Here is a 14,329-nt window from a genome sequence, read left to right as displayed (position 1 = left end):
CCTAAACAATAAATGATGCATTTTACTATTTCTGGTCATCAAAGGCATTTTTTTTACATGATTTATAATCTTTTGAATTGTAGAACAAATTTACAATATCCTTGACACTTAAACGACATTTCCACTGGTATTTTTTTTTCTTTTTATATTATAATTCTAAAGCTAGCTAAGGGAACAATTACAGATAGTTCCTCTGTGCTTTTAGATATAAGCAGTTTCAATCTATGTGTATTGGTGCGAATTAAGAGACACGCGGCTTGCTGTGTCCTGTCATGTCTGCCTGTTTTGTAGGGAAATCAAATCTGGCACCTTTCAATTAACTTCTTTACCTCTCCAATCTAAAAACAGATGGAATATGTTCTGGAACAGGAAGGCATGATTACTATCTGTCGATTGCCTTGATTTCCTCAACTGGGTCTTCTGTCATTTCAAAATTTGCTGAAAGTCCTTCTTTTAGCAGGAAACAGGAAAGCACAGACAGGAGGAAGGTGTTGTTGATAAAAAGTTTATCGCAGTAATGATCTCGGCAGATCTTAAAGAGGATCACCATGGTGTATCTCATCTGGACCTGGAGGTCCAAAAGGAGGGGACAAGTCGAAATGTGGCATGCACTGGAGAATGATCATTGTCCTTGGTGACTTGAGTGTAAGCTGTTTTGGAGGAAGAGAAAGAGGAGGGAAGGCAAGTTGTCTCTCTGCCTTCGCACTTGCTTCTGTGCGTTACGTGTATACTACCTCACTGCAGATGGTCTGTAGGATGCATCTTTTTTATTTCGACTGATTTTTTTAATGACATAGGCATGTACTCATGACATACCATTAGGTAACAAAACGAAAAATTATGATTCCAATTCTGTTAAGTATATGCATAGAAAAAAAGGAAGCAAATAAACTAATTTGATCCATTATCGCTGGGTGGTAGATAACATGAATAATCTTGACCACCTTTTACACTGTATTCTTTACATCGCATTCTCTAAAGTTCTCCGTTAAGCACGAATAAACTTTTGTATCAGAGTTTTAAAATACATTTTAAAAGGAAATGGCAACAGCTACAGCTTTTTTATAGCAGAGTATCTGAAAGATCATAAATAATATTGTTGGAAATATAATGAACTAGGAATATCTTCTTGATAAGGATACATCTTTTTAAATGACTTGCTTAAGTCTTCATCTTGCATTTTTGAAATGCATAACTATATAGGGCTTCACATTTTTCCCCTCAGTTTTACCAGTTGCTCAGTCACCGTCTCCATCCTGAAACAAGACTGTGACCAGTAGGATTTGTAGGTGGTGATCATTAACCGATCCGGTGGATTCAGCAGCGTGCCTGTGGCCCTCAACCTGTTTGGATATGCAAATAGATATTTAAGGGACGGTGGTACTGATTGGGATGTAAAATTCCACAATGTGGTTATTGATAGTGAGAGGTGACAGTATGGTTTCCTTTTCAGGATAAGATATTTTAATGATTTATTATACCTGTTCAACTGAATTATTCTTACTTAAAATACCCCTCAAGGCCAACCCCCCACCTCTCCAAATTTAGTCCCAAGCACATTGTTTTTGAAAAGCTTATAGTCATGTTGGCATTTCTTCCATTTCCACCTGTACCTGACTGTTTCTTCTTTTCTTTCCTACAACAGATTGCAGATTGAGTTTACATGAGAAATTCCTAGGCTAATCAAGGCTGGCCTGACCCACAAAAGAAGAAGGGAGTTCTGCCTGCCCGCCTGGGCTTGCTGAAACCACTAATAATAACTTGGCATCACCCATTGCCTGTGTGGAAAGTTCTCCCTGTTGAATTTTTTTGCACATGGAGGACAACAGCAAAGAGGGCAACACAGGTTGATCCGACCAGAGACAGCAGGAAGATTATTTTACCATTCGCCCTCAGGACGTTTCCTCCAGCTGGAGTTCTAGACTTTGACAGGACCCCGTCCAGTCATTTTGATTTTGCTGTTTTTTTTTTTTTTTTCTTTTCCCCATTACGTTGTATTTGATTTCTGTACTTCAGAAATGGGCCTACAGACCACAAAGTGGCCCAGCCATGGGGCTTTTTTCCTGAAGTCTTGGCTTATCATTTCCCTGGGGCTCTACTCACAAGTGTCAAAACTCCTGGCCTGCCCTACCGTGTGCCGCTGCGACAGGAACTTTGTCTACTGTAACGAGCGAAGCTTGACCTCAGTGCCTCTTGGGATCCCGGAGGGCGTAACCGTACTCTACCTCCACAACAACCAAATTAATAATGCTGGATTTCCTGCAGAACTGCACAACGTACAGTCGGTGCACACGGTCTACCTTTATGGCAACCAACTGGATGAATTCCCCATGAACCTTCCCAAGAATGTCAGAGTTCTCCATTTGCAGGAAAACAATATTCAGACCATTTCTCGGGCTGCTCTTGCCCAGCTCTTGAAGCTCGAAGAGCTACACCTGGATGACAACTCTATTTCCACAGTGGGGGTGGAGGATGGGGCCTTCCGGGAGGCCATTAGCCTCAAGTTGTTGTTTTTGTCTAAGAACCACCTGAGCAGTGTGCCTGTTGGACTTCCTGTGGACTTGCAAGAGCTGAGAGTGGATGAGAATCGAATTGCTGTCATATCAGACATGGCCTTTCAGAATCTCACGAGCTTGGAGCGTCTGATTGTGGACGGGAACCTCCTGACCAACAAGGGCATTGCCGAGGGCACCTTCAGCCATCTCACCAAGCTCAAGGAATTTTCAATCGTACGTAATTCACTCTCCCACCCTCCTCCTGATCTGCCAGGTACGCATCTGATCAGGCTGTATTTGCAGGACAACCAGATAAACCACATCCCTTTGACGGCCTTCTCGAATCTCCGAAAGCTGGAACGGCTGGATATATCCAACAACCAACTGCGAATGCTGACTCAAGGGGTCTTTGATAATCTCTCCAACCTGAAGCAGCTGACCGCCCGGAATAACCCTTGGTTTTGTGACTGCAGTATTAAATGGGTCACGGAATGGCTCAAATATATCCCTTCATCTCTCAACGTGCGGGGTTTCATGTGCCAAGGTCCTGAACAAGTGCGAGGGATGGCTGTCAGGGAATTGAATATGAATCTTTTGTCATGCCCCACCACAACCCCCGGCCTGCCTCTCTTCACCCCAGCCCCAAGTACAGCTTCTCTGACGACTCAGCCTCCCACTCTCTCAGTTCCCAGCCCTGGCAGAAGCTACACGCCTCCGAGTCCCACCACATCGAAACTCCCCACGATTCCTGACTGGGACGGCAGAGAAAGAGTGACCCCACCTATTTCCGAACGGATCCAACTCTCCGTGCATTTCGTGAATGACACTTCCATTCAAGTGAGCTGGCTCTCCCTCTTCACCGTGACAGCGTACAAGCTCACGTGGGTGAAAATGGGCCACAGTTTGGTAGGGGGCATCGTTCAGGAACGCATCGTCAGTGGTGAGAAGCAACATCTGAGCCTGGTTAATTTAGAGCCCAGATCCACCTACCGGATTTGTTTAGTGCCGCTGGATGCTTTCAACTACCGCGCGGTGGAAGATACCATTTGTTCTGAGGCCACGACCCACGCCTCCTATCTGAACAATGGCAGCAACACAGCTTCCAGCCACGAGCAGACGACTTCCCACAGCATGGGCTCCCCCTTTCTGTTGGCAGGCTTGATCGGGGGCGCGGTGATATTCGTGCTCGTGGTCCTGCTCAGCGTCTTTTGCTGGCACATGCACAAAAAGGGGCGCTACACCTCCCAGAAGTGGAAATACAACCGGGGCCGGCGGAAAGACGACTATTGCGAGGCAGGCACCAAGAAGGACAACTCCATCCTGGAGATGACAGAAACCAGTTTTCAGATCGTCTCCTTAAATAACGATCAGCTCCTTAAAGGAGATTTCAGACTGCAGCCCATTTACACCCCAAACGGGGGCATTAATTACACAGACTGCCATATCCCCAACAACATGCGATACTGCAACAGCAGTGTACCAGACCTGGAACACTGCCACACGTGACAGCCAGAGGTCCAGCGTTATGGAGGCGGATGATAGGACTCTTGAGATCACACACGTGTGTGCACCTAGAGACACGCGAATTACATTTGATAAATGTTACACAGATGCATTTGTGCATTTGAATACTCTGTAATTTATACGGTGTACTATATAATGGGATTTAAAAAAAGTGCTATCTTTTCTATTTCAAGTTAATTACAAACAGTTTTGTAACTCTTTGCTTTTTAAATCTTAAAAAAAAAAAATAGTTGCTAAAGTACTGTACAGGGTTGTACAATGAGAACCCAACACCAAGGCGAAAGAACAAGTGATTCTTCCTTATAATGCACATTAACCACTTTGCTGTTGAAGCTGTCAGAGTAAATTCCTGGTGGTCAGATGAAAGGGCAGATTAAAATGACTCATCACGGTAAGATGAGTAATAGGGGTGAAACGAGAAATGGCCCAGATATTTTCCTGCTATTTCTATACCCCCTGGTCTGGAAGACAAGTAAAAAATTCTGTAAGAATGGAGGTAGTTACCCTGATTTGACCCAGTGCAGGAAACACAGAAAGCATCGAAAGGAAGCCAGTTCCTGTGAGATAAGTTAACCCAAAGTGACAGATTCAAGAAAATTGAGATAAGATTTGAAAAGACCTTAAAACCCAGAGGTTGGCTTTCTGACTGGGAACTTAAAAATCACCCTTCATGCTTCCTTGGCCCTATGTGGTAATAGGGCTAGAAACTCGAGTCTGATTTCAGTCATCTTCAGGGACTAGTGTGATGTCCTAGCAAGAAACTCCCTTTGAAAGTGTTACTATTCAAATCGTATGTCAGGTTGAATCACATTCAACAGAGATATATTCTAGAATACTTTTTTAGAAGAGGCTAATAAAATTAAAGGGAAGAATTATATTGAATGGAATTATTTTTGATAATGAGAATTATTTGGGTAGATTCACTGAGGCTATGTCAACATGATATTTAGACCAACAAGGGATCAGTGTTTGGAATATACTACGATGACTTATTTAAAAATCATTGATACTATTTAGACAAAAACAACTGATTGGTGGTTCTGTTCATCTATATCAACTGACTTTGCTAATATCATGTTGAAATAGCTTGAATTAATACCTTTATCCCCTTGCAAATTCTTGTCTTCCAATCATCTCCCATATATTTTCATGGTTAGTTGTTTATGCCACCTTTGTTTTCCCCCCTCTGCTCAGTATTTCCCAGAAAATTATGGATGCCACTCTTGGCTGCACAAAACATCCGTATGTACTGACACATTTTAAAACGCATACTAATTTTAACTGCTAATAATTCTGTAAGGACACATCAAAGCTGGCCAAAATAATGCATTTTTTTAAAGCAATACCTGGTTTCCACCTCGGACTGACTTTGATCCTGTTCCACTTTTGAAATTTTATTTGTTCCTTTTCCATTGTGGATGTTCCTCTACTGTGGGAATTGTAGAGGGATAATTAATCTTACATTAACAGGACAACCAATGAAAAATGAACATGTCGGAGAGTGAAGGCTCCTACCCCTAATCCTGGCAGAGCAGAGGGCATAGGAAGAGAGGGATGTCTGTGCTTAATTCTAGATATTTCTGAAACAATGTTCCATGTTCAGAAAACGTGTAATTTAATCCATGCCATCCCTTAGATATAGAAGGGCTATAGATCACATATATTATCTAAAACTCCTCCCTGGAAAATTCTTTTTAAAATCAAATTTAAACATTTCATTCTGTGCTGCCTATTTTCTTTACCACTGGCCATTATTTTAGGGACCTATGAAGTAATTGTCACAATCATCTTTCTCTCCCTCCCTCTCTCTCTCTCTCTCTCTCTAAACAAACTAAAACTGTGATGTGTCTTCTTTGTAAAAGTTTAGGTATAAAATGCTATGCAACTTTTTCTTTATAGTAAGAGCTTTATTTTCTTTAATAATATACCCCAACTTATATGCTTTAGTCTCCCTTGTCCCTCAGAATAAGCAGAAAATGTTAACTGAAACTATAATGTAGACACAAGAATTGAAACTGTGCAGTCAGTAGAGCTGAACTTAGCTACGAATTAATTTCAATTAATTCTAAAGTGACTCTGGTTTCCATTTTAGTCTATTAGCTGGAGGGTTTTGGCTGTTGTTCTTTTAAAGCTAGGTCCACGCAGTGAAGGGAAAGAATAGTCTGAAGGAGATGAGTATAGCAGTAAGCCACCTACCATCAGGACAACATGGGGCTTTGTGTGCTTAGCTGGACAATTCTCTTGTCCTCTCCCCCTTGGCCGTGTAGGTAAAACTGTGTGTTCAAATGATGGTACTTTGACTTTTGAGGGTTTTTATTTCTGTTATCCATAAAATAATCATTCTCATTTATTTGTGTTGTATGTTTAACCCCCAGCGGGATTTTTGGCTGCTGAAACTTCTTTGCTTTGGGTCAGGAAGAACAAGGTTCCTATAATGTCTTATGGGATTCACAGAATTATCTGGGACTTAAGTGGTATAATGGAGACCCAGTCATGTGAAGTGGTTCGGATGGTCTGAAATGGTCCCTCTGCTAGAAAACGTTCCTGAAGAGATAGAAGCTGGTTATAGGCTTTATTTTGATCTTGTGCACAACGTAACAAAGACTGCTAAAATGAAAATCAGTCTCCCATTTGTTATACCTTGGCTGTCATCTAGACCAGGATAGAAAGCACATCATAGAAACTGTGATGTCTAGTGTGTCTTATGAAAATTGCTGAACAACCATCCCTGGAGAATTATGCTTGGATTGGCATTTTTAGTCATGGGAGTCTATTTTGCTGATAACATCCACTCTGCATCTGGGCCTCTTTTGGTGTCATTATTGTGTATTTTGAGATGATTAGTCAAAAGTCAAGGTTGAAAGTGCAGGCCAAGACCATGGAAAACAGCTGTGCTCACTGGCTTATAAAGAGCTCTATGCTGTCTGATGAAATGATGTGATTTCAGGTGGTATCTGACTGCTTTCAGAGCTCTGTACCTGTCACTGTACAGAGGACATTCCAAAAGGAACAGGCATAGCCACGATCACACACATGCATACTGGCAGTTGTTCCTACCCAGGGTAGCTGTTAATACCTACCTGTTGGGGAGATGTGTTTGATCAAGGAGAGACCCTGGGCTTCCTTCCAACACCGTCAGGTGCTTTAGCGCCCCTTGCATGGGACAATCACAGACAGATATGAGGAATGCGCCCCCCTGCCTATTTTACTTGTGTAGCAAGTAGAAAACATTCTCCCCTGTGAGAAATAATGTACTTTCTAATTATCTGGATGTTTATTGAAAATATATTAGACGTTTTTCCTGAGGTTAAAAACAAAAAGTGTAATGTGACCAGTCTGGTGAAAAGTATTAATGAAGTAGCTAATATTACAGCTCTGTCTCCTACTAGTGCCGATCATAATGGTCTTAGTTGTCTCACACAAATCAGAACTTCCTTCCCCACTGGGGAGGACAAGCTCTTCATGTTGTGAGCAAAGCATCCATTCAAAACACAAGGCAATCATGTTGCAGTCTACAGGGAGCACATGCTTCACTTGATGGGCAGACCTCAGCTGCAGGGGCCGTTGCAGCTTTTAAACAGTGAAGTGGTTAATTTCCATTGGCATCTTTGTTTCTAGCATTTTCCTCTAACCTATAACAAGGAGACATAATGTTTTACTTTAAACACAAGAATAGCAGTTTTGCTCATGACTTACCCTTCCAAGATATGTGGGAAAACAAAGCAGAAAACAGTGCCCCAAAGGGAAAAAGATACTTACACACAAAGTACTTCTAGTTCTTGGTCTTGTCAAATCTTGCCTGATGCTCTTTAGAAAGTCAAAATACTAATGGTAAGAAGGTGTAGCTTACAGCCTTCCATGACGTCTTAGGCAGGGTCTAAAGACAATTGCTGGCAATGGGGGATGCTCCTCCATAACTGGGGAAAAAGTTCTGTACACGTTTGATACTGTTGTTGCAACAAATGAGATACTTTTGCTTATAGTTATTTTTTTCTTTTTCTAGCTGCACACCCACCAGAAGAGCACAAAACAAGACCATTGCAACAGGCATTTTTAAATTAGTATAAAACCTGCAAACACGTGCATACACACACACACACACACACACACACACACACACACACACACATACATGGGGCGTTTGTAAAGGTGTCCGTGGGCTGTAAGATTTATAACCAATTTGAGGCAACGTGAAGACATCGCCAACCGTGTGTCCCTCATAGGACTAGTGTATATTCACTGAGAGTTAATCCCGATGATTTGTTATTGTTTGAACCATATGTTGATTTGCTTCTGGTTTGTGTTTAGCGTGTTCTCTCTGACAAGGGGCTGGAAGATTCTGCACCACACATCCTCTGAGACGTACCATGTCGCACACTTTGTTAACTACAAACTTCATTCTACACTATACAGTACCTTGTTGATATATTCAGTAAAGGCTTATTTTAAAAGAAAACTGCATTGTGTTTATCTGAGTAAGTTCATTGGGATACAGCCAATCCTTGTGGTGTTAATGAAAAAGAGAAATGAGGGGTGCTTCTGCATGGTGCAGGGTGGCAGGCATAAAGGAGGCAATGGGATTTTCATATCCTTTTACCACGAAGACGATGTCTGTTTTTTAAGGCCATTTGATCCTTTTTGTGTGAGGGGTTTATAGGAAATCCTGATGTTCGTTTCTGTTTCCCAACTATATTGTGCGTTCCTAGGAATATCTTCTAAATATACACACAAACACAGAGCATAGTATTTTATATTTGTGAAATCTGTGTTTAGGATATAGATAAAACCAATGTAGTTATCCAATCAGAATAGTATTTTTCCCTATTTTATAATATAAATGATTGGTTTTAAATGTCAATTTGTTTTAAGAATTTTCATGGTACTTTTCTACTTCAGAATGGTTTAGAGTTCATTCACTCATACTTTCAGTGGGCATTCACAAAAGGGTGTCTGTTCACATGCTCGAGTTTGATTCTGCATCAGTCTCATGATTTTCCAGAAACCCTTTTGCTAACTGCTCTTGGCCATTTCACTAATAATGGATTTGAGTGAGATTGAATCAGGAAATAAAATTATGACATTTCAGTTAACTAATATTATTTGTAGAATCTCTGTTGGAAAATTAACTGTGAAAGACAGTGGTAACAGGTGATGCATATTACATTTGGAGAATTTTATGTCACATAATGCTCATGCTATTCTTGGTTACGTTTGCCAAGAGTTACAGACCTTATTCTGTGGAGACTAGATCCTTAGTCAAGAAATACTATTCATTAAAAAGAATTTATTAAGATCCCCTGACTCTGTTCCAAGCACTAGGCTGAGTTCAGAAGCCTCGTAGAAGAATAAAATTCAGTCTTAACCAAATCAAGCGTATTTTCTATTTTACTATGTCCCTAAGGAAATCTCTCCATCCAATGTATTTACTCCTCATCTACTTTCTACAGTGCTCTGTTAGGGTCTACTGAAGATTCAGAGAAAAATATGACTCTACCATTAAGGAGCTCACAGAGCAGTTAATAAACACTTTTTTTCTAATGTCTGCCAGTATTTCAGAGCCCATGTAATCACTTCACATTCTTTCACTAAATCAATAGAGTATCTAGGGTCACAGAAAAGATATTCCTACCTGTTGGTAAAGTTGATGATGTATCTGTATTATATATTAGATGATCTTGGTTTTTAATAGATGAAGCAAGGTGGTAGTATGTTGATAAAATCAGAACTCAATTTGAGTTAAATATTCAAATTTACACCAAGTAATTGAAACTTAAAAATTATATTTGATGATTACACATATAACCTCTTAAATTTCCTTTAAGCATCAGAATGGAAATCAATCTAGAAGAATCATAATGACACCTGACAATTGTTGAGCACCTATGCATTTGTAAAACCATATGCAAAATGCTTTGATACACATTTGCATTTTGTCTTTAAAGTAACCCTGTAAGTTTCATTCTCTTAGTTTTTCAGATTTTAAAACTCAGCTTCAAAAGAAGTCAAGTGATTGGTCCACAGTCACAAATCCTGTAACTGGCAGAGTCAGAAATTAACCCCACATATGACTCCATGGACTCTTAATTGTTTTCCTACCTCTTTATTATAAATTGACCAGGCTTGAGACTGACTGGCCTTCAGGACAGATTCTTAGTTATGTTTAATGATTTTTGATGATGAAGCTACCATAACTTCTCCCAGTGGATGCGTATATTATTGTTTATGGCAAATCAAGGGAACATTTTTAAAACTTCAAAATGTATATGTCTTTTAAAGCCCTTGGTCATCCATTCCTACTTTTTATAGAAATTCGGTTTTATGTGATTATTTGATGACTGCACATTTATCTGAAATGAAAGTTTCAGATGGAATCAAGATACATCTGTACCCATAGGGTGAGCTGAAAGACCTATTAAAAGGACTTCGGTTGGGTTATTTTTAGCAATGAATTTGTTTCATACTTGAGAGGTTGCTCTAAGTATTTTGTAGATCCTGCTGAAGATGCACATATGTCAGAATCTATTAGGGCATTAGTAAACTGGCTTCTGGATTTATGCTCTTTTTATTCATAGCACAAATAAAGAATGTGTGCTTTAGGGGATATTATATAAGCTTTATTTTCATCAGTTGTACTGAAAGTTAAGGATGCAGGAATTTTAATGGTATACCCCACACCAGATGCCATTTTAGCAGACACACCAACCGATGATCCCATTCCTCAGTTTTCCTGGTGTGAAGTCTAAACCAGATGACAATTTCAATATATACTTAGGGGAATTCTTATCATTTCAGTGATACTATAAACCTTCTTATTGGGTCAATCTTTTCCTAACCCAATATAAAACTGTGCTGGCTCAGAGTCTTTTAAACTCTCTAGTTTTGATAGTATGGGCCTTTGTTGGTTTAGTTTTGTCTTCATTCAGCAAATACTTACTGAAGCCTGGTAAGTTCTGGTGCTGAATAAGACAACATGTTTTGCAGGAGAGTTAAGCTATGTTTCATCAAAAAATCTTTTCTGGAAGATGCTGGTATTCAACACCTGGCCAAGACTGTTCCTGCCTCTTTACTTCCCTGGAGCTCTCCCACCACTACATTTAAGCCACCAGCCAAGGATCCTGCTAGTTCCAGCTCTTGCATGGGTCTCTAAAATGTGTTTTCTCCTCTCAGTCCCTTGCCTCTGAGTAAGATCCTTCCTTTAGTCTTTTCCCACTTCAGCCTTTCCTACACATCCAGAGACAAATGATAATCTATAAAAAAATGCCTGAATATGTCACAGTCTTTCTTTCAAAAATTCCATTGCCATTCTTTACAAGGTGGATAGAAATCAGACTAGTTGTGTGACATACACATCCTACTCGACGTTGCTCCCTGGCGTCCCTTACCAGTATTACTGCCTCCTTCATTATGTGCCCTAGATTAGATATATATTTAACATGAACAAGCAAAAAGCTCTCAGTTTATCTTCTAGGGACCTCAAGCTCCTTTATGCTGCTGTACTTTTGCTCAAGGTTTTTCATCCTATGACCTTCTCCTTGGCCTGGTGACATATTTATCCTGTAAGATACAAGTCAAATATCCTTCTTGGAAAGCTACTTGAATTACATCTGCCAATTATCTGACCCCTCTGTGGGGTTAATATAACTTTAGAATGCTTTTATTTTTAGCACCTATATATTTTAATTTGTTGTGAATCTGTTTCATGCTCATACTCTGGGCCCCTTGGAGAGAGAGAACATACTTTCTCAATTGTTGTACCTTGTCCAGTACTAAGTATGGTGCCCAGCCCTTGGTAGGTGCCCAGCTTGGGGAGGAGCCACCCTGTCAATCTCTTGTGGCTGGATGACTTTAAAAAACAGCCTCAGAAGGAGCTGTGGAATTCTGAATCATGCGAGATCAGCCTTGCTCAAACACCACGGTATGCATTCATTTTACAAGAAGAAACAAACATACATGTTTTCTTAAAAAGTCTCTTGGTTATCCGTTACATTTTTTAAAAGAAAATGATTATTTGGTGGCCACACATTTATTTGATTTGAAAGTTTTAGATGGAATCAGGAGATGTCTACACCCAAAGGATGTGCTGAGAGAACTATTAAGATGACTTGAAGAACATCCTTTGCATATGTTACTGACAACCTCAAAACTCTGAGCCAGTTTGCAGAGGAGCATATAAAGAGATATCTTAAAAAAAATCACCTTGCAAAAAAACATCACCATCATGAAAAGTCCACAAAGCACAGGTAGACATAAAGTCAAGCATTTTGAAAGTTTGATAGTCAAAATAAATTCTTTACATATAAAAAGCAGAGGTAGATTTTTTTCTTCATTTCCATCAGCAAAATCTAAAGAGATAGTCAGTATTCACTGTGTCATATTCTATATAAAAATACAGCATATATCATTCAAAGGTTCACATTGTTTTATCTTGATTATGCCATGATCATAAATAGTCTCCACAATGGACACTGCCTCCTTCTTCATGGACATATCCTTTCTCTATGTTGGCTATTAAGAACTCAGACATGAAATCAGACTAACTTATTCTGGAAACCTGCCTCAATAACTAACCTGCCAGTTGGCCTTCGCAATAACTTACAGTTTATGGTCATTAGTTTCTTTTTCCTAAAATGGGGATAACAATGTCTAACACATGGTCATTGTCAGAATTAAAGCCATGTAGAGTAGCTGGCACAGTATCTAGTATGGAGTATGTACTGAATAAATGACATTGAGCATCATGTATTATTCATGCAAACTTAATTCACAAGCACGTGCTGACATATTACCACTCTTATGATGAAAGCCAAACTTCTATATTAAGATCAGAATTACACATAGGGATTATCTATTTAAAAGTAACTAGCATCCAAAATTCCACATAACTGTGCACAGCCATTATCAATACAAGTCAGATAGGGAGTTTTCCATTTTCTCTATTCTTCTTGGGGAGTAATGTGGGGAAAGTGGGGTGACATAGGATAACGCAGACCATAGCAGTCCCTTTGTCTCATGGTGAGTGGGACCGCCGGACTGCATTGTTGAACAGAGAGAGAACAAATTTCTTTTTAATCTAGCTCATACGCTCTTTGATCTGCACAGCACATATAGGTGTAGTTATTGCTGAAAATTAATTTAGGAAGTGTGAATATCAAATAGGTACTGAGAATGAGGGTTCACAGGACATTGGAAGTCTAAACATTAAAAAAAAAAAAACCAGGTAGTAAATTTCTTTTTCAAAAATCTATAATTTTAAATGACATAGTTTTATTACCTTCTTCTACATCACCAGCCATGACATCTAAACCCACACTTGATTCGCAGATCATGGGGATGGCGGCAAACAACGGAAGAAGGTTTTAATGGCTCTGCAGTAGTCTGCCACCTGTCACGCAGTTCCTTTTCGGAATCAATACCATTCCTAATTTTGCAGTCTGGTTGTAATTAAGAGGCATGCATCCTCCTCAGCTGGGTCCTGTTGTTTTTTTCCTTCTGTACACTTTCTGTTTGTAATAGTTAAAATAGTCTGAAAGTAGCTCTATCACAGTGGCCTATGCTAGCATTCTTTTTCTTTCTCTTCTTGTCTTTTCTTGCTGAATGAATGTAGAAATTCAGATATTTGAACACTGAGGGAAAAGTACTTTCTTTTCTAGTCATTGACCACATGGTTTAATTGGTTTTAGGGCAGTTATTCAGCAAATATAAATGGGTAATGTCATTCCTGTGGTTTACACCCGATATCTCTTATGTTTAGATCAGTGTTTGTTTTGATTAGTTGGCCACCAGCTCTTTTCAACTGCTAAATATTTTACATATCCACTCCCATTAGTTGGAATACAGTATGCTTCACTAGTGTATCTGAAGTAAGGAGGAACCAGGAAGTGAGTTGTTTTGTAATGGAAGCCAGTCATACCTGATAGAGGAGCAATGTCTATAGGACACAGCTTACTGGGTGGAAAGCTGCATTACTTAAAAAGAATGGATGTCTTTAATTCTGAGTTCAAAATGTCTAAGGCTAGACTCAAATCCCTGTTCCAGTTCATACTAACCTTGGACCTTGGGCACATTTATGCTTTGATTTTCTCATCTGTACATGGGGTAATAATAGTGCCCACCTCAACAATAACAATACAGCACAGTGCCTGACACACACTAAGTGCTCAATAAACGTCAGCCACTTTCTGAAAATATATGGAATTGGTATACAAAAAGTTGGGCTACATACATGGTTTGTTTCTTCTAGTTGAAAGCATAGGGGTTTGGCTGATCTCCTAAGTGTTTTGGACTTTAAATTCTGTTTCTATGAAGTTTAG

General features: G+C 39.7%; 1 protein-coding gene across 2 annotated transcripts in view; it reads left to right on the top strand.

The window, feature by feature from the left end:
• Positions 1-8,476, top strand: part of FLRT2 (fibronectin leucine rich transmembrane protein 2) — an 89,028-nt gene extending 80,552 nt beyond the window's left edge. The window contains exon 2 of one of the 2 annotated variants that reach the window (XM_012655368.1): positions 1,646-8,476. In XM_012655368.1, the coding sequence (XP_012510822.1) occupies positions 2,019-4,001 (1,983 nt within the window). In that variant the 5' untranslated portion in view covers positions 1,646-2,018 and the 3' untranslated portion in view covers positions 4,002-8,476. The remainder of the gene's footprint in view (positions 1-1,645) is intronic. The other variant, XM_012655369.1, reaches the window with a different exon arrangement.
• The last annotated feature ends 5,853 nt before the right edge of the window (positions 8,477-14,329 follow it).

Source organism: Propithecus coquereli, unplaced genomic scaffold (genome assembly GCF_000956105.1).
Source record: "Propithecus coquereli isolate 6110/MARCELLA unplaced genomic scaffold, Pcoq_1.0 Scaffold474, whole genome shotgun sequence".
NCBI classification, from domain to species: Eukaryota; Metazoa; Chordata; class Mammalia; order Primates; family Indriidae; genus Propithecus; species Propithecus coquereli.
This window is presented reverse-complemented; position numbering and strand designations above follow the sequence as displayed.